General features: G+C 34.0%; 2 protein-coding genes across 3 annotated transcripts; one reads left to right on the top strand and one right to left on the bottom strand.

Annotated features, from left to right (window-relative positions):
- Positions 1-2,200: 2,200 nt before the first annotated feature.
- On the top strand, positions 2,201-3,126 carry LOC122598994 (pathogenesis-related thaumatin-like protein 3.5). The gene is made up of 2 exons (XM_043771444.1): positions 2,201-2,910; positions 2,988-3,126. The coding sequence occupies exons 1-2, from the start codon at positions 2,201-2,203 to the stop codon at positions 3,124-3,126; spliced, it is 849 nt and encodes a 282-aa protein (XP_043627379.1).
- On the bottom strand, positions 3,063-10,397 carry LOC122598993. 2 transcript variants are annotated; one of them, XM_043771442.1, is made up of 11 exons: positions 10,178-10,397; positions 9,102-9,330; positions 8,812-8,959; positions 7,759-7,878; positions 7,296-7,453; positions 6,744-6,909; positions 6,473-6,609; positions 5,345-6,011; positions 4,596-4,708; positions 4,098-4,353; positions 3,063-3,523 (listed from the first exon to the last, which is right to left on the bottom strand). In XM_043771442.1, the coding sequence occupies exons 1-11, from the start codon at positions 10,368-10,370 to the stop codon at positions 3,239-3,241; spliced, it is 2,472 nt and encodes an 823-aa protein (XP_043627377.1). In that variant the 5' UTR covers positions 10,371-10,397; the 3' UTR covers positions 3,063-3,238. The 2 variants fall into 2 exon arrangements, with proteins under 2 accessions (XP_043627377.1, XP_043627378.1); XM_043771443.1 differs by having other exon boundaries at positions 7,771-7,878.
- Positions 10,398-26,544: the final 16,147 nt, after the last annotated feature.

The following is a 26,544-nucleotide window of genomic DNA, read 5'->3' as shown; positions in this document are numbered from 1 at the left end:
TGTGACGTAGACAAATCATAACTTGTCTCAAGTATTCTTAAAGTGTGCAAGAAACCTAGAAGTAAGCTCTAATAGAAAACCAAAACGGGATGAGATTTTGCAAAATACTTAATTTATTAGTTGAAAATTAAAGCGAGATAAATGTAACAAAATACGAATAATAAATGTAACAAAATGCGAGTAGTGGTACGTACATGGTGTGGCCACATAATGGTTAAATGACTTAAAAGAAAAAAATGTGTGAAGAAAACCAATAATTAACCCGTAATAAAAAAAACCTAAACAGGATGCGATGTGGCAAAAACCAAATAGTTGAATGGGGTGTGACATGGGCGAATCGTAACCCGCCACGAATGGTTGAATGACTTAAAATGAAAAATGTGTGAAGAAAACCAATAAATAACCCGTAAAAAAAAATCAAAACAGGATGCGATGTGGCAAAAACTAAATAGTTAAACGGGGTGTGACATGGGCGAATTGTAACCCGCGGGTTACTATCCACATCTTTTTTTCTTAATATAGTATATAACTAGCTATAGCACCCGCGCGTTGCCGCGGGATACCCTTTCTACACGAAATAAGTAAAATCGTAACCATGTGAAAGTTATTTAATGAAAACATGAGAATCCCAAAATTCAGTGTCAAGAAAATAATCAAAAACCAAATGTTTAAAAGTAAACCCGTAATTACGTGAAAGTTGTTTGATGAAAACATGAGAACCTCAAAATTTAGTGTCACGAAAAGTCGAAAATGAAAGCGAAAACTTTGATGTGGGGTAAAAAAGTTAAAAAATTGAAATTTTAGGGGTTAAAACAAACTTTGGTTAAGTTTTAGGGAGTTAAAACGAAATTTGGTTGAAAATAGTATATGCTTTAAAGGCTTGTACATTTCACGCATAAAGTATTTGTACATGTGCATAGGTTTTTAGTATATCTATATATATATATATATTAAAACAATAAGAATCCTAGCCTTCTAAAGCCTTCTTTCAATCTAAAGCTAATTTTAAATATTGTCACATAGGATTTTATCCTACGTGGCATCTCCATACATTTTTTACAATATATTTATTTTATAACCTTTATTTATTCTCAAAATAATCTATTTTATTTTATTAAATATAATATAATATATTAATCGTAATTATATATACAAAATAAAAAAAATAATATCAAAATTAATATTAAAAAAATAAAATAACGTCCATGCATCTACTAAATTGGCACACATATCTGACAAAAATAATATTATTTATTAAAATATATACAACTTTAAAGACTATATCAATTTTTAAAAATTATTTGAATATATTATTAGATTATATATGACCAATCAATTTTGTTGTTTTTTTTTTTTCTTTTTGCCGAAACTTTAACTAAAGTTGGTTGTTATTCTAATCACAAAACAAAGTCTATTATATAATAAAAAGCAAAAACTATAATAATCTTCTCTTATTTATCTTATTGGTTTTTTTTTTACTTATTCGTATTGTATTTATGTGTATTTCATATGACTAAATTTATGTGTATTTTATATGACTAAATTGTCATATTTAGTTTTTTACTTTGTACATATTATTACGTTTAATGAATAGATAACATGCTACATTATCGATTTACGTTTGATTTGTTGTAGTGTTAATCTGTAAGGTGAATACATTTTTACGCGATTTATGGCTACACAAATGGTGGTGTTGATGATATCAAAATATCTTAGGTTAAATGTTCTTAGAAGGGATGTGTAATCACTATAGTAGGTTAAGTGACTGTGCTATCGACATGTCCGAAAAAACAAAGGGTGACCAGAGTGATACATGAATTAACCATGAACTATAACATAATCAATTTTTACATAATAAACGTATAAAATAGCTATTTACTAATGTATAAAATAATCTTTTTAGCTAGCCGCGCATCGCGCGGGGTAAAATACCTAGTATATAATATAATTCTATCGCTAAAATAAAATAAAAAATACCATGTCAAACATTCTTCTATCACAAGTTCACAACCCGGTCATATCATGCTGGTAGTAAGCAGTAAGTTTACACAGAATACATATAAAACACCCTTGTATCACAAGGAATGTACATAAAAAATTGATGGAAGCAAGGTATAATGTAACCATCAAGTATTCTTCTGTCACTCTATAACGCTCGTTCTTCCCACCATAAACACACACAGTTTGGTCAACACTAATTATGCATTCTTTCATTCAAATTATCCTCCTAATTACCATTGCATTAAGCGTAAACTTGTCAACTTGCATGAACCTCACCATCGTCAACAACTGTCAAGAAACTATATGGCCTGGGATCACAGCCACTAACACCACCATTGAGGGTGCCGGTTTCGCCCTCAAACCAGGCGATTCCAGCATCTACTCCGCCCCACAAGGGTGGGGCGGCCGTATATGGGGCCGAACCGGATGCAATTTCGACAAAAACGGAAATGGCACATGTCAAACTGGAGCATGTGGTACGACACTAATATGTACTAGCCCCGGGTCCCCACCTGCATCAATTGCTGAATTTACCCTCAGTGATACCACCTTTTACGCCGTTAGCCTTGTGGACGGTTTCAACCTGCCTCTCACAATCACACCTATTCAAGGCAAAGGTGACTGCAGCGTTGCGGGCTGTAAGACTGATCTCAGGGATCAGTGTCCACCAGAACTAACTTTCCTGTCAGACGGGAAAACAGTTGCCTGTCGGAGTGCCTGCAATGTTTTCAACTCTGACAGTTACTGTTGTAAAGGAATGTACTCTAGTCCTGTTACATGTGTGCCAACAAATTACTCACTCATATTTAAAACCGCCTGTCCAGAAGCATATAGCTATGCTTATGATGATCCCACAAGCATCATAACATGTTCTACAACAGATTTCGTTCTCTCATTTTGTTCACCAAGGTATGTACACAGTATCACTCAGCTAGAAGCCTAGAATTCTTTATCGATTTTTTAACTGTGACTTTGACTAAATGCAGGAATCAGACACAACAATGCTCGTATCACGACAACAAACTTGTATGCAGTGGGTCGGAAAGATTGAAATCAGTGGCTTATGTATGGGCAGTTTTCATGATTCTTTTGCCAATAATCATTCAACTGAGAATTACCTTATGAACTATGAAGTCAGCTATACAATATGGTTCTACCTAATGTAGCATCTGAGAACTATATTTCTGTACAATATATCTAGAAAAAGTTTAAACAAGAATAAAGTATTTTGGGCTAATTACTTGTTCTGAGTTCTTTCTAATTTAGGCAAGTCTTTCGTTTCCTTCTTTTCACGCTTGGCGTCACTGTTATTAGAGTCAAATGGTAGTACAGAAACAGGGGAGGCAGGCACAGTATCCCAACGGGCTTTTAAGAAGCTTTTGAGTTTCGCAACCATTTCTTTCCTGAAATCAAGCTCTTGAGTGAAGAGATCAAGTATGAGGAAAGAAAGGACGTATTTGAAAGGTACAGTGAGGAGAACAGTGGAACCAAACAAAAGCACCATCGCAACTTCTGTTGTTATCTAGAAGAAATAAAAAAGAAAGGTTAACAGCGAAAAATATTTTAATACTAGGTACGAACTTCAATCAAGTAAGGACATATTTGGATGTGTATTTCAAGATTATGTTTTGTTATTGAATGATCATTCAGATAATTAACTATGGTAAAAAAGGCTGTGGAGAATAGAGCGGATGTGCAGTTGCAGTAATAAGATATTTCAATATTTGAAAAATGCGATCATATAAGGACTTATTACTTTGTTAGATAATCAGTTGTTGCAGATGGTATGATATTATTTATCAAATAATGAGAAATTAAAAAAAAGTTAATCCAAACATTAGAAATCCGGTACTCCTTAAAAAATGTGCCTCGCAAAAGGTGGCAACACTAGATTTTACACTCTGTAATTTTCCAAATTATCATTCATAACAAGTAGTAGAAACATGCAAACTAAATCAATAACGTAAATAACTTCTCACAATGACAATAGACAAATGTGCATTTCCGGTAGGAGTCTTTCCAAGAAAGGGAACTTTGTAATTTTCATGAGCAGATGGATAGTATTTAGGTTGTTATAAAGATGATGTATAACTAACCTGAGGATGGCCTGCAAGAAGAATTGTCCGGCATTTGAGAAGTGAAACGTTAATATTTTGCATATATTTTTCCACGTCACGCATGGCTTCTTTTACGGCTATGATCTTCTCAATTGTGTTAGACGGTGGTTGATCACGTATAGTAACCTTGCCAAAAGTTCTTCCAAGACGGCCTTGCTGCTTGAGCCCCTTCAATACTAACATGCTTGTTGCCAAAACCAACAATGTCACAGGGAACACATAAGACAACAGATTCCTGAAGATAGAAAGAAATCAGATTTTATTATGAAATAAAACTTAAATCCGACTCAGTTCATGAGATAAGACAAGACGAGGATAAGGAAATTATGAAGGTGCTTGGATATGTCTTTTGAAAATGATTATGTATAAATTGAAATTCAATACAATCATACAATAAGTTGTGATAGATGTGTTGCTAAAGATAGTTTCCGTGTGAATTCCTTGCATCCCAAATTATATGCAACACTTTTTCCTTACCTGAAGATGAGTGCATATACAAATGCAAGGAAAGATGTGGTCAAGTGAGGTTCTTCCCAACGCCGAAGTTTCCCAAAGTTTTTAGCAATGACTGTCAGAGGAAGCACGAGCTCCTAAAGCAACCAATATGATGAAGCAACATTAAAGTTTCAAAACATGAACTTTTCATAAGCAAATAACAGCCACTGTGTAATGTATCATAATCCTGCTGTCCCATGAACATTGCCATCTTTGACCATAAACATAACTCGAAAGATATATTTGACTATTAGTCATATGTATTATATACCCTTCACTGAAAACGGTGAAATCATTTAGCGTCAAATAAAAAAAGCATTTTAACAGAAAGATTATTAATGATGGCAACATGCAAACAGGGCATACTATTTAAAATGTTGCAAGTATTAAGAGAGCATGGGAGTCACGGATAGAAAAAACTGCACATTGCAGAAACATACTTTAAAAAATATCATTTTAGAAAACGTACTTCCACAATAAACATGAAAGGGTTTATGTTATAAGTTCATAACAAGATAAGTGACCTGATTCCTTTAATGGGTCAACTAGCAAGTGTAATTTACTATAATTTTATTAATTAGACTCTCGAATGTTGATTATAGGAGCACAATCTGGTCATCCCTAACTAATACATTCCTTTTATGTCCACACTCTGTCCTAATGAGTAATGAGTAACATGATATAAATTGAGCACACAAAATTTCAAATAAAAAAAGGCTAAGAATTTCAACCTTGAAAAGGTCAATATTACTAGGAATCCCTTCAATCATGGCAGCATCAATTGTTGCTTGTGTCTTTTCAACTTCAGTGAACTTATCCCTACATGTAATTGATGCCTTCTCCACCAAGTTCTTATCAGCTACAACAAGATTTTTACTCAAAACAAGGGCTTGCTTCGTTACATTATTCTTCCAAAAAGCAATGGAAGCACTAGAAGTCCATGATGGATGTCGCATCCACTTTCTTAGATACACACCCCCGTCAATATCATATACATGACTAATGTAAATATCCGTTACCTTATTATCAAACTCAATTTCTCTAAGTCTTTTAGTCACTTGTCCACCCCAACAATTCACTGCCAGTGTTTGACAAACAATTTCGCCATAGGGTGCACTTTGTAAATGTGAAAATTGGACCAGTTTAGTAGGCTCATCCAAGAGTTTTTTGCTAAATTGAAGAGCTTGGAGTCTTGCAATCCCGTTAATTGCATAAGTTTTGGCTCTTGCATTGCCCTTTTGTGAACCATATATATGTTGCAAAGAATGATCACCTTCTTTGGGTCCAAAATCTCGTATGAATCGGTATACAGAAATGACTTCTTTGATAAAAGCATACCACACATCTCGCCTCATTTCACCTCCTAAATCAACAAACTCGAGTACCAATGGCTTAGACCTGATAACTCAGCACATGTTTAAATTAAAGAATTGGAAAACTGGGTGGGTCCGGTAAGTTGGGTAACAGGTCAAAATTGGTTTAGCTTAAAACAAATCTAATTTTAGTATGAGACACAAACACTCTCTTGTCCATTTTTGTAGCCTTTTAGAAATAGTTTATGAGCTAGTTATGGTTACAATATATATATACATATATATTGCTACAATATCAATCGAAATGTTTGAATGAAGTTATTCCGGATATGTTTAAATTAAAATACACTTTGGCCAAATTGCAGCACGACTCTGTTACACCTTTAGTAAAAAAATAATCTGACCCTTTTGAGATAAAACACAACCCAAATGAACCACTTCATAAGAAAATGAACTGGGATTGCCAGATAATCTGACGAAACGTTAGATCAACAAAAAGTTGGTCAGTGAGAAGGTCAGGAAGATGAGTTGTTGAAGCTTACGCACTCTGGACCGGAGGTAACAGAGATAGCAGAGTCAAAAAGATCAGAACCAAATGGTCCAACTCTAGTTTTCTCCACCTGTGAACCAAGTTTTGTAAGATCCATTCTAGTAACATTCACTTGGCCCGTTAGTCCAATTGCCTGCAAAATTGTGTAAGCAAGTGAATAGCTACATCATTATTAAGCATGATAAAAGCAGATTATCATTAACTAAACATTAATAAACTTGCAGTCTTGTTATACTTGCTTAAATTCGTAAGTGACATAGAAGATACCTCATAGTAAAGTGCTTTATCGGTCAGCGTTAGTTTTCCAGGCCATGCAACGTTATTCTCCCATTTAAGGATGGGTCTTTTTCTGCTAGATCCAAGGCATAAGATCTGTTCTGCAGATAACTGAGGAATTCCTTTTAAAGTGTATGATTTCCTTCCTTCATACACTCTGCAGTGTCGTAAAAAAAATTCAAATAAAGATGAAAAAGATCCACAAAAATCAAAACATCATGCAAATTAAATGCTAAAAGTTGTAACTAGTCATCCTTCAGTCCACATATGATTGCTAACAAACTTTCATTTTACCAAAAAGTTAACAGTTTCCATTCTTGGGCAGTTTCTATCCAAAATGACCTCTTTGCCTGTTGATATAATTAAATTTTGGTTCTTAAGATTCCATTGTTTTTTTCATTATTGAGGAATAGTTTAGATATTTAACTGATAGCCAAAACACTTCGGTTAAAGTGGATTCGAATTTCAAAGTTTCTATCAATATCGATTACTAAACTAATGAAAAAGACGAGAGACAGATGAAATTGTTAGGGAGAAGCTCACTTGAGAAGTTCGTTGATATATTTTGACCATGCATGGAATGAAATACTTCTCTGATCACCAGCAAGAGCCTTAAAAAGATTATGAACCGTTGGCCAATCTGCTAGCCCAGAAACAGCAGGAGCGAGGCGGACAAAAGCTTGTTTCCCTACAAACTTCCCCTTCAATATAAAAAATTATACAATATAAGTATTAACTATAGAACGCATCTTTATTTCCTGTAAGTAGGACTCGCTATATCATCAATCATTTATTCATATTATCACAAACCATAAAATATGTGACTTTGAATTGAAAAAGCTAACTGGATAAAGCGAAGCCTCAACCATTAGGTATCTACATCACCACATGCAAAAAAACATAAAAAAATTCAAGTGTTTTGCCATTTGGAAGTTATAATTAGTTTATTTGACTTTAAAAAATCGAACTAAGACAACAAATGAAGAAGAAAGGGAGTATTACGTACAGAAAAATGAACCTGAAATGAAGCTTTTTCACCAATATCACCCTGATATTCCTTTTTGCTGGTGTAAGGATGCTCCCATGCAAGCATGGTGACAAATACAAGTCTTTGGAATGCTGGCTCCTATCAAAAGAGAAAAGTCAACATAACTAGTCAAATAAGTCACGGTCTATGTGAAATGAAACCACCTAATCGCGCGTTAGAACTAGCCAATGTTGTTTTCGAATACTAATTTTTAGCAACTTCCTGAAAACCTGTAGTTTCAGGTCTGACCCTGGAATATAATATTTGATATGGCTTGTGTAAAACACTTAGATACCAAAATGGCGAAATCTTTCAGCTTGTAGCATGTGTTATAAAATATTGATGCGTGACAGTTTCACAACATATATCCGTATATATTAAAAAACTCAGGTTAATCCACAAGATCCACAGATCCCTTTGCATTAATGAACTATGTATAGTGGATGTGTATTTTTAAGTGACAAGAATCACCTCTAACTGATTCCTTGACACAATTAAAAAACTAGAGGCGGCATTGTAGACCCATTTATGGATATGCGGGTCATTTGGGTTATTGTTTGCCTCTAATAAGTCAATGGGAAAAATATAAGTTTAGCTAATTGAATGAGAACGGGTCAAATCTTCCGAATGTGCATTCACCATGAATAAACCATGTAAATAACTTTTGTTTCAAAAGCTAGATTACCATAGTAATATAACTTTTTAAGGATAGATAAACATTTATCTGTTATAAAAATCACTAAAGAAGTTCATAAAACTAGAGCCGTTTTAACCCATACTGAATTAGCAGCTTTGATGTGTAGTATGACCCAACATTTTGCCACCATTGGGAGGACTTTTCTAACCCTAACTACATTTATCTGTTATAAAAATCACTAAAGAAGTTCATAAAACTAGAGCCGTTTTAACCCATACTGAATTAGCAGCTTTGATGTGTAGTATGACCCAACATTTTGCCACCATTGGGAGGACTTTTCTAACCCTAACTACGGATGGAAATGACATTTCATGCACTAAATTGGACAAACAAACCTTAAGGCAAGGATGAATTTCAGAACTATCTCTAGACAGGAACCTAAAGCAGCAATATTCCACCAAATTACGAGCATCATTAGACACGTACGCAGGGACAAGGGCCTTAAAAATTCTCTGCATTTTCTTCCCAGTTAATCCATTCATCCTGCATAACGTATACTCCAAAATGTTAGGAAGTTCTCATTTACTCTCAATCTTAAAAGCTTGACTAATCGGGGTATAATGAAATGAAACACTGAGATCTTAAATGAGATAGCCGAATTGACATTTTAGAAACTTATGATCACCTGCTAAACTGCTCGATAGAAACAATAGCAGCCAAAGAAAGATCTCCACCTGGTGTTTGGCTATCAACAGTCTGCTCTGCCATGAAAAACTCCTCCATGTCATTGAGCTCATATGTTTCTCCCATTGTGTGGTTTTTATCTTGAGCATTCTTCACAAGTGGAGAAGTCACTTCATTCAAAAAGTTTGTTGTTTTTGATACCCAGATGTTGAATGCATCTTGCACCGAACCTTTCACAACATAACACATGGCTTAATAGCTAGTATTAGAAGTAAGAAACTTTGCATTTGGAGCACACAAAAAACTAATGTCATGTCACACCATTTCTTAACATGCATGGGAGGTCCACACGGTTCGTTGTGTATGCACATGCCTAGTTTGAAATTCTTTGTAGTGTAAATAAATGAAATGTAACTGTGTGGCATGACAAACACAAGACTTGTGTTTGCTTTTGTCAAAATACGAGTCAATGACTATCTTATCATGACTATAACCTGAACAACCGGATACCAAGATAAGTTATTGTAAGGTTATAGACTTATACACAAATTAGTTATAACTGATAACTTTTCTTATTGAGCACAAAAATCGTTTATCCAGCGCTCTTATACGAACTCTTTATGAAAATTGGGACTCATAATCACATTTTCCAAACATTTCGAACCCACAAACTTAACCTAAACCAAAATCGAACCTAAAAGCATTGTACCTAAAAAAATCTATACATAACTAACTTCATATAACCCTCTTAAGTCCTAAAAGTTATTTACAACTAAATTACCCACAAACCATTCTCGTACTCAGCGTTGGAAGTAACGGGACCCAGTTAAGACGACCGACTACCCTGGTGTGCGTAAGCCATCACCCTTGGATGGTGAGGGGCGTTTGTTTGCTATCTAAATTAAGTGACACTAAGTCCTCCACAACTTGTGCTATTAAATATCAAAAATAACCGCCCTAATATAACGATACCTACAATACTTTTAGTTACTTACGCTATTGTTAGCTAAAATCCTTAATAAATAAATATATTATATTCTTTAAAAGAAAAGAAAAAAATAAGGGAAGGATACTCACTGCTATCAAAGTCATTTAACTTGAATCTAATATCACCAAGAGACTGGCCCATAAGCTTAAACCCATGTTTGTTTTCTGAAGAAGAAGAAGAAGAAGAATTCTTAGCACATGAAACAATCTTACACAAAGCTTGGTGATTATGTTTTGGGATTAAACAAAGTGGTGATAAAGATTTTGGGAAATTTGATTGCATTTTTTTACAAAAAATTATTTATTAAACTGAATGGAATTACACTATACAAGATTTGTTTAATATTTTGGTATGTATATTTATAGAAGTTTTTTTGGTTCCATGTGAGGTATATGTTGGGAGAAAGAAGAAAATTTGGTTTAGATATTCATGGAGGTGACTTTAGTCACATTTTTAAGGCACGTGGGTATGATTGATCCATTTATTCAATTATTTGTGCTTATACTAATGCAACATTTCCATTGAGTTATCTTTTTAAGAATGCCAAAAGATGCCAAAATCAATAATTTACGTATTAGCCTGTTAAACTGGTCCAACCAGGCACCGAAGACTTGGCTAGTTCAAGTGTTCAACTAGGCATGGTATTTTGAGTGTACCGCCTTAAAGTGGTCGGTATTTGCAAAAAAAAAAATAAAATTAACACCAATACAACCAAACTAACGGTATAGTGACTCTTGAAGTAAACAAAACTCCTATCTATCAAATTAATTAAAGGAGATTAGCACATGACCTAAGAAAAGGGTATGTGTCGAGTATTGAGGGTATCCAATTAGGAAAGAGGAGGTTAATTATGAGGTAAGCATTTAGTTTATTAAATTAGTTTTGAGAATTAGTTATAATATAAATAAATACAAGTATATATTTTGTGTGAGTTCCAATAATTCACAAAGCTTCTTGAATACCCTCTCAAAAAGTTCCTGCATACTCTTTCAAAAAGTTGGTCAACATCTTTTTTTATTTATTTTGTGTACTTTTCCTCTATACTTCTTTCACTCCAAATATCAAGAATTTAAAATTTTAATTTCATAACAACTTTTTCTCTCCCTTCTACATCATATCTATCTCTATATTTTTGGGTCACTTTTAAGTTTTTTGAATTGTATGGTTGATGGTATTCAAAAGAAGTAATTTAGTGAGTGTTATGTTTTATTTATTTAGTTTTATGATTAGTTTAATTTAATTATCACTGATTGTTACTTCTTTTTTTTTTTACATAATCTAAATCTTTCATTTTGCTGCTTTAAAGATGCGTATAAACTAAACAATCACATCTGCAAACGTTTTAATGCATCAAAATTATAAGTCTGTCATCAATTTGAATAGATCGAGCGTGACTATATGCACAAACTCCCACACACAATGTGATATGTGCTTTAGCTCTCTTCAATCCAAATTCAAAATGGGTTTTTTATCCCTATGCTTCTCATATTTCTCGCATCTGATTTCTCCTATAATTTTCTTATAAAAATTTTATTTTTCAACCGTTTGAAAATAGCCAGGCAAAAGTTCGAGGATGATGTTTTTTTAGGCTAATAGTGTAGATAATATGAGATATGATATTATTTGGTAAGTTTTTTTTATCCTCTTGATTTTGTTAATGTTTAATATCATTATTATCATTCAACTTCTTTTTTTCATTTTACCTGTTTTGATGTCGCCTTGATTTTTGTTTTGTTTTTTGTGTATTTATTATTATATTTGACTTCCAAATTTGAGAAATGTGGAGGATTTTGTTCAACAACAGAGCATTATGGATAAAGAATGGTTCATTTATTTTATCCTCTTTTAAAAAAAAAAATATTATTTTTATAATCAGCATCATTAATTTCGTATTGTTTTTTTTTGTTTGTTTTTTAGGTGTGTTTTCAACTGCAAGTAGGGATGTGCATGGTTTGGTCGAAACCAATAAAACCAGTTAAACTAAATCAATTATACGGTTTGGTCGGTTTGAAATAAAAAATTTAAACCGATTTCTCACCATAAATCGTTCTTACGGTTTGGTTTGCGGTTTTAAAGGTTAAACCAACCATTTAAACCAAAACGGACCATTAGATTAACATATGTAATTATAAACATAAGTTTATATCTCTACTCAAGTACTTATGTCATCGTATTAATTATATCATGGTATTGTTTTATATCTTACAAGTATAGATATCAAATACTTAATAGTGTGACATATGAAGAATATAATCTCACTATATCTTAGTATGTTAGCTATAACCACATGATATATATATATATATATATATAAACCGGCCAAACCAAACCGGTTTAATTGGTTTTGGTTGGTTTGGTTTAAGACACTGATCTGGACAGTTTGGTTTGAAAAAATATTAAACTGTTATTATTGGTTTGGACTAAATTCTGAGTTAAAATCGTCCAATCTGGACCATGCACATCCCTAACTGCAAGAAATCAGAATACTTTAAGCAAGTTGTATGTTAAGTAAGATTCTCACATTATGAATATAACTGCAAATCTGCAATATGTCTTTTTTATTCAATATGACAGCCTTTTTTCCCTATCTATCTGTTTTAGGGCTTTCGATGGTGTTATGAGATTTGTTATTGTCAAGTAGTGTGAGGTATGTTTTATAGCTGTATATATATTCCATGTTTGTACAACAGGCTATTACTTTTCTCAACATCGATCATCTTTCATTTAACTAGCTTCACTTCTTGCCTGTAGATCATCTTTTGGTAAGTCCTTTTCAAATTCGTTAGTTCCACTGCCCCCTATTGAGTCCTTGATGTGCAAAATCGAGCTTTAAATTTATAAACTAAAACTACCCAAAAACTCACTACTACGCACTCACGGGCAGTGGACCCGATCGTTTGTAATATAGTTAAGAGGTAAGTCTGAGTTCGTTCTCAGGGATTGTGAAATGATTAGTTGCTTGTAAAACGGTTTGGAAAACGAGTGTTGCTTCGGAAATTCTTCTTACAAGTAAAGTAAGTTGGTTTGCAAAATGTTTGCATAAATTTAAAAGAACAGTTCAGACAGTATAATTAAAAGTCATCCACCTTGACTTCCCTTGACTTCAAATGTGATTGCATTTAACGAAGAACAAATTCTCTAGAATTTAAAGATAATCGTGACAAGGTTAAGCTACTCACGTGGTACCACCAACCGTGAATAAATTATCGAATTACCTAACTACTAGTCGAATTACCCAAGCCGGTACCACCAAAACCAAGACAATTCTTCTAACAATCAGTTTTATTGACTATCAAATTATCAATTGAACCTATGTGACAATAACGTGGTACCACTAACCGATATCAATCACATTGACAAAATTAATCTTTTCTTAAAATGATATTCACTATCATACCATGAACTAGTGATAATTACTTATAAACAAGTAACCGTTTTAAAATCACATACACATTCAACTGGTACCACCAACGAAGAATCATATGCAACCAACATCGAAATTAATTAATGAAAAGAATTAATATCATCAAGATCACAGAACAACGATAATTAAATAAACCCTTTTGAATTAAAAATATTGCAATCACATTATCCGTCTAGTTTCATCAAGGTGGATGATTAAACAGTTAGTCACTCATGATCAATTCATAATAATGAATAAAATAGAAGAGAAACATGATGTACCAATTGTTTGAAGAAAATAAAATGCAAGACAATAAGTAGATACAATCTAGATGGGTGCCCGTGAATCTTCAACGAATCCGCCTAAGAAATAATCTTGATTGGAGGAAGAAGAACCCTTGTAGAACAGCTCCTAGAAAGATTTTTAATAGATGTTTTCGACCTAGGGTTTTTCTATTTATAGTCCTCCAAAATGATGCAGAAACAAGGCAAGTCTGATTCCCCCGTGCACCCACTGCGGCGCAGTGGGGTTAATACTTCCCTCACTGCGGCGCAGTGGGGTATTGGTCGACCTTGACTTCGGTTGACACGAACCACTGCGCCGCAATATGAATCCACGGCTTCTTTTCTTCTTAAACAGACTGCGGCGCAGTCCTTCTGTTGCCATCCCCACTGCGCCGCAGTGGGGCAAATCCCAATAAACTCCGTGGATCTGGGCTGCGACGCAGTGGGCTAGTGCATCCCCACTGCGGCGCAGTCAAGAGCTTGTACAGAACCAACTTATTTCGGTCTCGATTACTTGCTAAAGCTCTGCCGTCTCGTCCACTCAAATCAACTCTCATCAATATAACGTACTTCCTGGCCAATAATCACCCGAAAATGTACCAAATGGACGCGTAACCTGTTTAGAACCTGCAAACAGTAACAAACACCATAAACACGCCAAATGCATACAAAAACGACTAAAAACATATATTAAAATGGCCAATAACGATATAGGTAATGGGTATAAATTAGTCACATCAGTCCTATTGAGTTCTCACCATGTTACAGATTTCGGCAGCAAGGCAGTTAGAGTTTTACAAGGGCATAAACAGTTCTAGACCTAATACTTATGCCCTGGCCAATTGGTTATTGATTTAGCATTCATATATAGTTTGGTTTAAACTATATAACTACCTTGGTTTTTGTAGTAAGATAAAAAGAGTTTGACTTTTTGTTGTACTATAAGCAACCATTTGCAGAGATATGTTTCCCATGCAAAACATACTATAACAAAAGATGTATATGGTTACTTTTAGTTTGCAGGCTTTAATTTAAATGGGTATAGCTTCTCAAAGAAGCTTCATTTTATTTTGGCTTTTATCTACTCTTTACCTAATCTTTTTGTTTTGTGCTTCCTTATACGTTTTTTCTTCCTCTCAAAACTTCAAAGGTTTTCTCCAAACCAAGAAGTCAAAATTTATATGTCTAACAATTCTTTCTTCTTTTCAAATATGTTTTTTCTTACTTCATAAATCCTAATTTCCGAATACACACACACACACACACACATATATACACACACACATCTATACATCCTTTCCAATGAAGCCTCTTTTCATTTAATTATTTTTGTTGTCCAATCAAAATCATAGTATCTCTTTAAAAGAAAATTTTATCATATGATTGTTGTTTGAAAGTGCAGATCCTATTTTTGTTGATCGATGGTAGCTTGGAAAATGAAGATGGATGATAGTGTGGACCATAATCCCGAATCATTGCTCGGTTAATACTATATTTATGTGTTATGTAAATATAGGGGTTTAGTGTGTCAATATAATAGATAATAACCGAATAGCGGTTATTGGAAGTTATTCGTAGAAGGTCGTGACTGTTGGTGAACAGCCACAATGGTAGATAGTTTAGAATAGACATGACCATTCGTGAATAGTCATGATGGTTCGGTAAATGTCTATATATACAAGTGTCTGTAACAGAATTAGTGATCTATCACACGGTTATATTTCAGTAAATTCTCTCGCTCTATTTTGTGAATCAAACGATTAGGGACAACAATTGGCATCAGAGCATAGGATCTTTGATTCAACACACTGTGACCGGAAATAAAAAAACACACGCCGGAAAAATCAACAGTGGTAGAAAACGGTAATAGGAAATAGAGACTTACTTGGATATATAATCGGAAACGTCAAATACGGTGGTGCACAACCGGAACAGATTATAACCGGCGGAACTTCAATCATACTCTTGAGGAGGAATATACCGATTGGAGGAAGTAACAACTTCAATCCCACTCTTGAAAAGAGGAACAAACCGATTGGAGGAAAGAACATTTCGATCACACTCTTGAATAAGAAGAGGAATAACCCGATTGAAGGAACCCACTGAAAACAAATCAACTTCTGCAAACCCTAGGGCATCGGTTTTTTGATTTTGGGGGAAGAACACTTCTGTTGGGAGCGGTTATCAAGAACGACATAGAAGGAGAAAACTGTTTTTGTTTTTTTTTTATTGTTTAATACGAGTAAATAAAAAAAACAAAAACCACACTTTTGTGGAAGCAGCGTACGATCGACACAAAAGGAAAAACAAATCAAGTTTGTTGGGCTTTTATTTAGAGCAAGCAGATTGATTTATTTGGGCCGACAAGGAATTATTACTTGGGCTTCTATTTGAAATCAGATTTTCTTAAAGGATTTCTACAAATTTGGGCAACACTTTTATTGGATCGATTAGAGGGGGACGCTTCTCTGACAACAATTCTTTAAAAGGAATTATTTTCGGATATCCACAACACCAAGGTTAGAAATCTAAATTATTCTTGGATTTCTAATTTACTAGTAGTATAAATTTATTATCTATACTATTAGGAAAGCCCCAAATTTTAGAAAGTGAAGATTATTAGAATAGAAACCATGTCGGGAGACGCCTTAGTAACACAAAAACCCGCTGTACCCATCTCTCATTATCAATGCCCCGTTTTAAAAGAAACAAATTATACCGTTTGGGCCATTCAAATCAAAGTCATACTTGAAGCGAATGGATTATGGGAGATGATAGAACCTAAGGAAGATGCGGAACCTAATGAAAAAAGGAATAAGGCAACGATTGCCTTTTTATACCAAGCATTGACCGAAGATGTGATACTGCAAGTTGCGGGGTGCAAGACTGCAAAGGAAGTCTGGGAGGCGTTAAAAAAGAGACATGTCGGAGAAGATAAAGTGCAGAAGGCACGTTTACAATCTTTGATGATTGGATTTCAAGCACTCCAAATGAGGGAGGACGACACGTTAGATGCCTTTACTGCTAAGTTAAATGGTTATGCCACTAAGGCAAAAGAATTAGGAAAAACATTGGATCAACCATTATTAGTACGAAAACTCTTAGATTCCATGCCAGATAGGTTTATCCAAATAGTGGCATCCATAGATTAAAACTCTGATCTAGACGAAGTTACGTTCGATGAGATCATTGGAAAACTAAAAGCGTATGAGGAAAGAATTAGACTCAAGAAAGGCGGACGTGGAAACAGCCAGGAAAACTTATTATTCGCACATGGCGAACACTCTGGAAAAGGAAGGCGATTTGGCAATCGCGGACGTGGTAGATCAAACTCTTCACGAGGAAACTGGCAAAACAATAGAAATAGAAACGACTCAAAAAAGGAAGGCTCAACTCACAAGACAAGAACAAACACAAAATGGAATAAGCAAGTGAGGGATATGAGCAAAGTACAATGTCACAGATGTAGAAAATTTGGACATTTTAGGAAGGACTGCAACCAACCGCCGACAACGCAGGAACAATCGAATCTTATCCAAGAAGACGAGGAGCCATCATTGTTAATGGCAACGCACAAAACTGAGCACGAAGAGGTACTGTTAAATGAAGGACAATTTCAACCCGAAAAGTATGCTACAATGAAAGCATCTGGTATTTAGATAATGGTGCTAGCAACCATATGACGGGGACTAAGAGACACTTCAGGGATATTGATGATAAGATAACAGGACATGTTCGTTTTGGAGATGGATCGTATGTATAAATAAAAGGAAAAGGCTCTGTTTTGTTAGGATGTAGGAATCACGAACAGAAGATTATATCGGAAGTATACTACATTCCAAACCTTAAGAGCAACATACTGAGTCTAGGACAACTCACGGAGATAGGGTGTAAAGTCGTCATGGAAGGAAACATACTGACTTTACATGACAAAAATAAGAGGCTGCTGATGAAGATTGAGAGATCAAGGAATAGACTTTACAGCATCAAACTCAAGATAGGTACACCCATATGTCTCCTAGCGAATATAGATAGCCAAGCATGGTTGTGGCACGCTAGATTAGGTCATCTAAACTTTGAGGACATCAAGAACATGACAAGAAAGAATCTAGTGGAAGGAATAACTAAGATTGATCACGCAGAACAAATTTGTGACGCCTGCCTATTAGGAAACATAGTAGGACTCCATTCCCAAATCAAGCCAAATTTAGATCGAAGAAACCTTTGGATTTAGTATATTGAGACCTCTGTGGCCCTATAAGCCCAACCACACACTCCGGGAAGCAATATATTTTCTTGTTAGTGGACGACTGTACACGTTTCATGTGGGCCTACTTCCTGACATTGAAAGATCAAACATTTGATACTTTCAAGGAATTTAGACAACATATTGAAACGGAATTGAGGACAAAATTAGGGATGCTGAGAACGGATAGAGGAGGTGAGTTCACATCTAATGAATTCACCAAGTACTGCAAAGAGAATGGAATAGCACGACAATTAACAGCACCTTACTCACCACAACAAAAGGGAGTCGTGGAAAAAAGAAACAGAACAGTGCTATCTACAACTAGAAGTATGATGAAGGCAATGAAGTTGCCACTAAACTTTTGGGCGGAAGCAGTCAGGCACGCCGTCTACATACTAAACAGGGTCCCTACAAGAGCCCTAGTGGATAAGACTCCATACGAGGCACTCTACAACAGAAAACCAAATCTGGAAAAACTAAGGATATTTGGGTGCACAGCTTATGCTAAGGTAACGATACCTCACTTACAGAAGCTGGATGATAGAAGCGTACCCGTGATTTACTTAGGTATAGAGGAAGGATCAAAAGCATATAGAATGTATGATCCGGAAAAGAAGAGGAAACATGTAAGCAGGGATGTTAAGTTTATGGAAACCAAACCATGGAATTGGGATAACAGTAGAGAGGAACCAACGAGACAAAACTCAGAATGGACAAGTTTTGTGGTACGAGGAATAGACGATGGAAATACGACATCAGTCAACTCGGAAAACAATGAAGATACTAACCAGGAACAGGAACAAACTACTGCTCCAAACTCTCCAGTTACCCCACCTACATATACTTACAACCCATACTCAGAGGAGGAATATACTACTACAAGTTCATTTGGGAACTTAGAAGAAAGATTTGATGATACACCAACACGGGGTTTCAAAGATTTGAATGCAGTATATGCAAATGCACGTGTAGTTGAACCTGAAAGTATTCTACTTACGGAAGATGAACCACGTAACTACAGGGAAGCATCGACAGATAGGAAATGGATTGAGGCCATGGAAGCAGAACTGGATTCAATTAACAGGAATAACACATGGACTCTTACTACTTTGCCTGCGAATCATGAGGCAATAGGACTCAAGTGGGTCTTCAAGACCAAGAGGGATGCAAAAGGAAGTATCATCAAATACAAAGCAAGACTTGTAGCAAAAGGCTACATGCAGAAGAACAGAATAGACTTCGACGAAGTATTTGCACCAGTTGCACGCATTGAGACAGTTCGTCTGATATTAGCACTGGCAGCACACCATGGATGGCAAGTACATCATTTGGATGTCAAATCAGCATTTCTACATGGGGAATTAAAGGAAGAAGTCTACGTTTCACAACCTGAAGGTTTCGTAAAACCAGGAAGTTCAGGGAAAGTTTACAAGCTCTCGAAGGCATTATATGGTTTAAGGCAAGCACCAAGAGCTTGGAATACGAAGCTTAATCAAACCTTAAAGTCATTCGACTTCAAGAAGTGTAATCTCGAACAAGCGGTCTACACAAAGAGAAGTAAGACTTCCACACTAGTAGTTGGAGTTTATGTTGATGACTTGGTAATCATTGGCACTCCAAGGAAGGAAATAGACTTGTTCAAATCCCAGATGGAAGACAAATTTGAAATGAGCGATCTAGGATTGTTGGCTTACTACCTCGGGATTTAAGTTACCCAGACAGGGGGAGAGATTACAATCAAGCAGACAGGTTACATCAACAAGATCTTAAAGGATGCTAGTATGATGGATAGTAATGACACCAAGATACCTATGGATCCGAGAACAAAGTTGGTCAAGGCGGAAGATGGAAAACCAGTTGACGCAACTTATTACAGAAGTTTAATTGGATGTCTAAGGTATCTACTACACACTAGACCAGATCTAAGTTACTCGGTTGGATTACTCAGCAGATTTATGCAAGAACCAAAGGATCACCATTTGAAGGAGATAAAGCAAGTAATCCGATACATCAAAGGAACCAGGGAGCATGGAATTATATACAAAAAGGATGGCGGCTGCAAGATTACAGGTTATAGCGACAGTAGTTATGGAATCAATACTAATCAAGGAAAAGGAACTACTGGAATAGTATTCTACTTTGGAGAATCCCCTATTACCTGGTGCACTCAGAAGCAACCAACAGTAGCACTCTCATCATGTGAATCAGAATTCATGGCGGCTACTGGAGCAGCATGTCAAGCTTTATGGTTAAAGCGGCTACTTAGTGAAATAACGGGCTGGAAAGAGGAAAGAATAACACTGATGGTTGACAACGTTTCAGCAATAGCAATTGTCAAGAACCCAGTATTTCATGGAAGAAGTAAGCATATCGACATTCATTACCATTTCATTCATGAATGCGTAGAGAATGGACACATCAATGTGGAACACGTTAATGGCGAATTACAAAGGGCAGATATATTGACTAAAGCACTACCAAGGCTCAAGTTTGTCACTATGCGGCAGATGCTCAGGGTTCAAGATCTAGGAAGAAGCAACGATCGAGATTAAGGGGGAGAATGTGGACCATAATCCCGAATCATTGCTCGGTTAATACTATATTTATGTGTTATGTAAATATAGGGGTTTAGTGTGTCAATATAATAGATAATAACCGAATAGCGGTAATTGGAAGTTATTCGTAGAAGGTTGTGACTGTTGGTGAATAGCCACAATGGTAGATAGTTTAGAATAGACATGACCATTCGTGAATAGTCATGATGGTTCGGTAAATGTCTATATATACAAGTGTCTGTAACAGAATTAGTAATCTATCACACGGTTATATTTCAGTAAATTCTCTCGCTCTATTTTGTGAATCAAACGATTAGGGACAACAAATAGTAAAGATACTTTAAAAAGATGGAACCGATTACACTTCAGAAGGTATATGAGTTTATTTTATTGTTAATTTTGATGGATTTTTTTTATCTTCCATTTTATTGACAGCTTTTAAGATATTCATGTTAAAGAATCCTACCGGATATCCAATATACAGGTATCTATGTTTGTATATGAGTTCATGCTTTAATTCAAGGTTTTTCCTTATATGATATTGTAGATCTTGCTTGAATTTATGAACATATGAATGCTATTAGTTCGGTTTACAATTTGTTGCAGGAAGTATATATGGATTATCATGATGGATTTTAGCTTGAAGTTTGAGGATGATAGGGAATATAAATTAAAGGTGCTCTTTTTTAATCTATCAATTGTTCAATCTTATTATATTAGTCATGTTTTAGGTAAAGGTTTTTCCTTATATGGGTATTGTAGATCTTGCTTGCATCTATGAAAATATGAATGTTAAATTTTTTCGGTTTACAATTTGTTAGAGGAAGTAGATATGGATTATCATGATGGATCAAAGCTTGAAGTTGAAGATGATAGAGAATATAAGTTAAAGGTTCTCTTTTTTAATCTACTTATTTTTCAATACGAGTATATTGGTCATGTTTTAAGTTAAGGTTATTCTCTATATGGATATTGTAGATCTTGCTTTAATCTATCAAAAAAATGAGTGTTAATATGTTTCGGTTTACAATTTATCTAAGGGTGTAGAACTTATTGATCAGATCATTGCTATAGGGCATTACACCGAGAGGGCGGCTGCCGGTGTCTGTCACATAATTGTTGTAGTGTTTCTGGTAAGGGTTTATCTATATCTTTATATAAAGTTGTTGTGGTTAAGTATATGTTTATTTATGCATTTGTTTGAGCGAATACATAACTTTTTAATGAGTTTAAGCTTGATTTTACAAGCACATAATGTATTATTGTGTTATTAAAGTATGTAATATGGGTCCTTATGTAACTATAGGAGTAAAAAAGAAGGCTTATTGCAGAACTTGAACAATGCAGGTATTTATTGAGATTTTTCAGGTCAATTTTTATTTTGGTTTTTCTCTTAATATTACAGAACTTGAACAATAGGTTATTCTCTAAAAGTACAGGAAATGATATTTGGTTAGTAGTTTAGCACTATTTTGGAAAAAAGAAACTAAAGACTTTTTTTTTGCAGGTGAGGGTAGAATCGATAAATAATTTATTATTTTTATTATGGTATGGACATTGTCAAATGCATAGATTTTTGATGAAGCTATACATTGGTTTGTATATGTTTACAATTTGATTTTTTATGAGTCTTGGAGTATGTAGTTGGTTTGTCAATATGTGGAGAGTAGGTTGTTTTTGGTAGCTAACATTATGGAGGTGTGGTGGGTAAGGTTGTTTTTGGTTTAATATATATAATGTTGGGTTATATTTTTGTGTCTTAATTAATTAAGTATGCATCCACATTATGCATTTAGAATGTTAGCTATTAATATGGACAGTAGGTTATGATGCATATAGACACCCATTTTTAATACTAATAGTACGCATTAATCGAGTAAATCATGTTTTATCATTTGACTAACTTTATTTCTTTGTCTTGAAGTTGTGTAAGATGATCTTAGTGTATTTGAAGAGGCTCCAAAAGCAAAAGCTAGCAAGGATTTATATGGGCGAACTATAGAGTTTGTTTAGAGAATTAGTGTTATATTAGATTTTGCGAGGCATCCGAGTATTGATATAAATGCAAGATATTTACCTATCTATAATTTTAGTTTTATTTAGAATGTTTAAAAATCAAGATAGTGAAATATGAAGGAGCATATGTCATGTTGAGATGTTTTTTATATGTTAATCTTAATGAGTTTTTTTGTTGAGTTTTTTTAATCATATAAGACAGTTTATATGGGAGTTTTAAATACGGATGTTTTTGACATTTGCTATACCGGTATTTTGTACATTTTGTTATACAGGTGTTTCTAAGTTCTTGTAGAATGTCTGAGAATACTGGACTATTATGTGAACATCAATCATGGAGAGTTGAACTAATGAGATGAAAATGAGCTATACGTAGTTTCATGTTTAAAACCTTTGATATTATTTTGTTACAAACAATCTATATAGGTTTTGTTAAAATCTAGATAGGTATGATCACAATAACATTGTAACAGCTTTACCTGCAAAAGAATGATACATATTTGATTTGATGGAGTAAGAATTCAAAATTTTGAGGGCAAAGCTTTCATGAGAGACTTTAAACTTTTTTACAATATTTTAACATGCATTGATACAATCATATTTTAACCATTTTGGTTCAATAGTAATGTCATCTTTTATTTATGTAGGAAGACATAAAAGGGATGCGGAAAAAACTATATATAATGATTAAAAAATTTTGACAAAAAATTACATAGAAAATTGTTCATGGATTTGGATTAAAAGAAAATGGTTCATAGAATCATTAAAAGTTTTAATTTAATTTCTTTTTGTTGAAATCGTAGATTAAAGAAGCATGGATGAATCAGAAGATCGTAGATATATTTTGGTTAGTTTGATCTTTTAGCAAGGGACAATCGTCGGTCAATCAGAAATATCATTCAGTGATATATCGGAGGCATGTGATTCTTAATATCTTTGAGTTTTTTCCATCGATTTCTAATTCACAATTTTTAAAGATTTTATAGTTTTATATATAATTTTTTGTGTTGATGACACTTACGTGATTATATATAAGGATGTATCCTTAATGGGTTTTGTTATATATATATATATAATATGAACGGCTGTATCTTTAATGGGATTTGTTCTTTGTGGTATTGTGGTTTTGGTTAGGAATTACTACAAAATTTATAATACATATAAACATTGATGGATATACTCTAGCACTACAGCCGTGTGGATCGATGTAAATAAAAAGGTTAAATGTTACAAAACATATTTACTATATATGTTTAGGATTTAGGATTAGGTTATAGTTGTTAAACTTTTACAATTTAATTATTTTTGTTACATTTTAAATTATAAGTTACCTTATCATTTCTTAAGTTATAACCAATACATGTGACTAATGAAATTTCTTTTATACGTCGTTAGATAAATATGTAACGTCAAATTTTTTTTATTACAATGGCTATCAATTGACCGTGTTTCTACACAGGTTTAAAACTAGTGTTTTAATTATAGTTGTATTTCCTTGTTGAATTTGTACTTTATTCTTGTCGTTTGATTTGTACTTTGTTCTTTCGCCTTATTTGTATAATTTCAGATCTTGTTATAAATGCGATTCATTTATATGTTTATGAGCAGGTTTCTATGTTTCTACATATACCTTAAATACATGACTATTGTGTTCCATTATATGAGTAGACTTGTATGTGTATTTCACATATCAGATTAAAGATTTTAGGATATGATAGCTATTTAATAGCACACAATTGCTTTATAAATAATAATAATATATTGTAATAGTAGGTTTTCACATATTATTTATATTTTTGTTGAAGTTTCAAGGCTATGATGTGTATAATTGTGCGTTAAATATGGAAAATTTTTTTATTAAAGTGTTGTGTTATAAAAAGTGTAACGAGTTAAATTTTTTGTTAGAAATTCATTTGAACAACTTTATTTTTCAATATATAGTTTAGGTTCTCTATATATCATTCATACTCATTTCATTATATCTATATTACTCAATGATCATATTAACGTAGTCGTATATCATATCGACTTTAACCTCCTTTTATAATTAGAGATGATATTTATACCAAATAATTTACTTCTAAAACCAATAAGTATAAATTACAAAGCAGGTTGAAATTATTCGTGAATGATAAGATGTCTAACACTCGTTATTTTAACCAATGATAGAGCCAGGATTTTGGGTCCCGGGTTGCTTTTAACTATATACTAACAAACGTAAAATTAAACTACAACATTATAAGATAAAGAAAAATATAACTATATAATAACTTCACAATAGATTTTTCATTTAGAAAGTTTGAGTTGCACACGACGCTCTCTTACATCACCAAAATCATTTACAATTGAATCTAAACTAAACGTTTGAGCAATATCCTTCTCAATATAGAGAACCAGATTGTCATAAATAACGCATAAAGGGTACAAAACACATTTAAACAAAATTAATATGTTACTACTACAAAACGACCCATTAAAATGACCAAAGCTCAAAACTAGCATTAGACATCATGATATCTTTACCAAAACGACATAACAAGAGTACAATGAGCCGATAGTTCAAAGGGGGTCACTAAGGGTCCTATTACCAATACCATTATCCGCATTTAGCTAAAGCAATCATATCCATTAAGCAACTTTAACTTCAATCTTTAGATTATTTAACTTTCTTCCGCATCCGGGACAACCTATAAAAAGGTAAACAACTAAAAAGTAAGCAAAGCTTAGTGAATAATCTTGCATACGTTTATACATACGAAGGAGGGCACGTACAAGGACTATTATATTTAATCTATGACACCGTCATGCCACATGTACATGCTCACCTTGCACACTAATCACAATATATGGATCCATATAAGCTAAACAACATAATCATGATCATCTATCGGGGTTCTTAGGCCACTGGAGGTTCTTAGGCCTCAATAGATCCGCTATCGGGGTTCTTAGGCCTCAAAACACTATGCCCCACATGGGCTAATACCGCATCAATTACCACACATAGATAAATAAACTTCAACACCACACATGGACAAAAGGCTTCAACATGATGTGGTCAATTGATCCAACATAAACATACAGGTATGCAAGAATACTCACCTCCTCCGCGACAACCGAAATCATAAATCAAGAAGACCACATGAACACAAAACATGTATGCTTCAACCTAGCAACAAATCATAACACATAAAGGATCATCAATCACATACTAGGCCATCTAGCCATAATCACTAGCATTTCAACACCCAACCCATCATTTACAAATCTTATATTAATCTTGGGTTAGTTCACATAACATGTATTTCTTATATCATTTTCATATGGCCAAACTCACTTTCATACAAAAAGTACCATTTTCATATTTGACCAAGCTATCTTCAAACAAGCGTAACTCAAGTTCTACTTACTCTTTTTACTTGATTCCGGTGGCCAAATTTATAAGACACATATATCTACATTTTATCTTTAGTGACCAACATGTGAATTGTCTTTCAAAGATGACTTTTGGTCGTTTTAAAAACCAACATTGCTGCTGTTAACAAAACAGTTTTGACCTTAATGAATTCAAATGACCATAACTTGAGTTCTACACCATATATTGACCTCATTCCAGTGGTCACTTCTTCTTAACACATTTAGGTACATTTTATATTCAGTGACCAAGATATGAATTAACTTGCAAGAATGTGTTTTACCCGTTTTAATGACATACATAGAATCAGTTTTGCTGAAAAATCAGCATTGCGCCTCTGAATTCAAAAATTCATATCTAGAGTTCTACTTCGTCTTTTTAGCCCATTCCAGTGGCAAAATTTACTTAACACAATAACCTACATTTTCTTTTTAGGACTCAACAATTGAAAATTCTGTCATGGGGGTGTTTAACTCGTTTCAAACTTAGGTATAGAATCTGTCCAACTTTGTTATTACTAATATTTATCGAAACCTT

The sequence above is a fragment of the Erigeron canadensis genome, chromosome 5 (assembly GCF_010389155.1).
Source record: "Erigeron canadensis isolate Cc75 chromosome 5, C_canadensis_v1, whole genome shotgun sequence".
NCBI classification, from domain to species: Eukaryota; Viridiplantae; Streptophyta; class Magnoliopsida; order Asterales; family Asteraceae; genus Erigeron; species Erigeron canadensis.
Note: the sequence above shows the minus strand (reverse complement) of the source record. Positions and strands in the feature narration are given on the sequence as shown.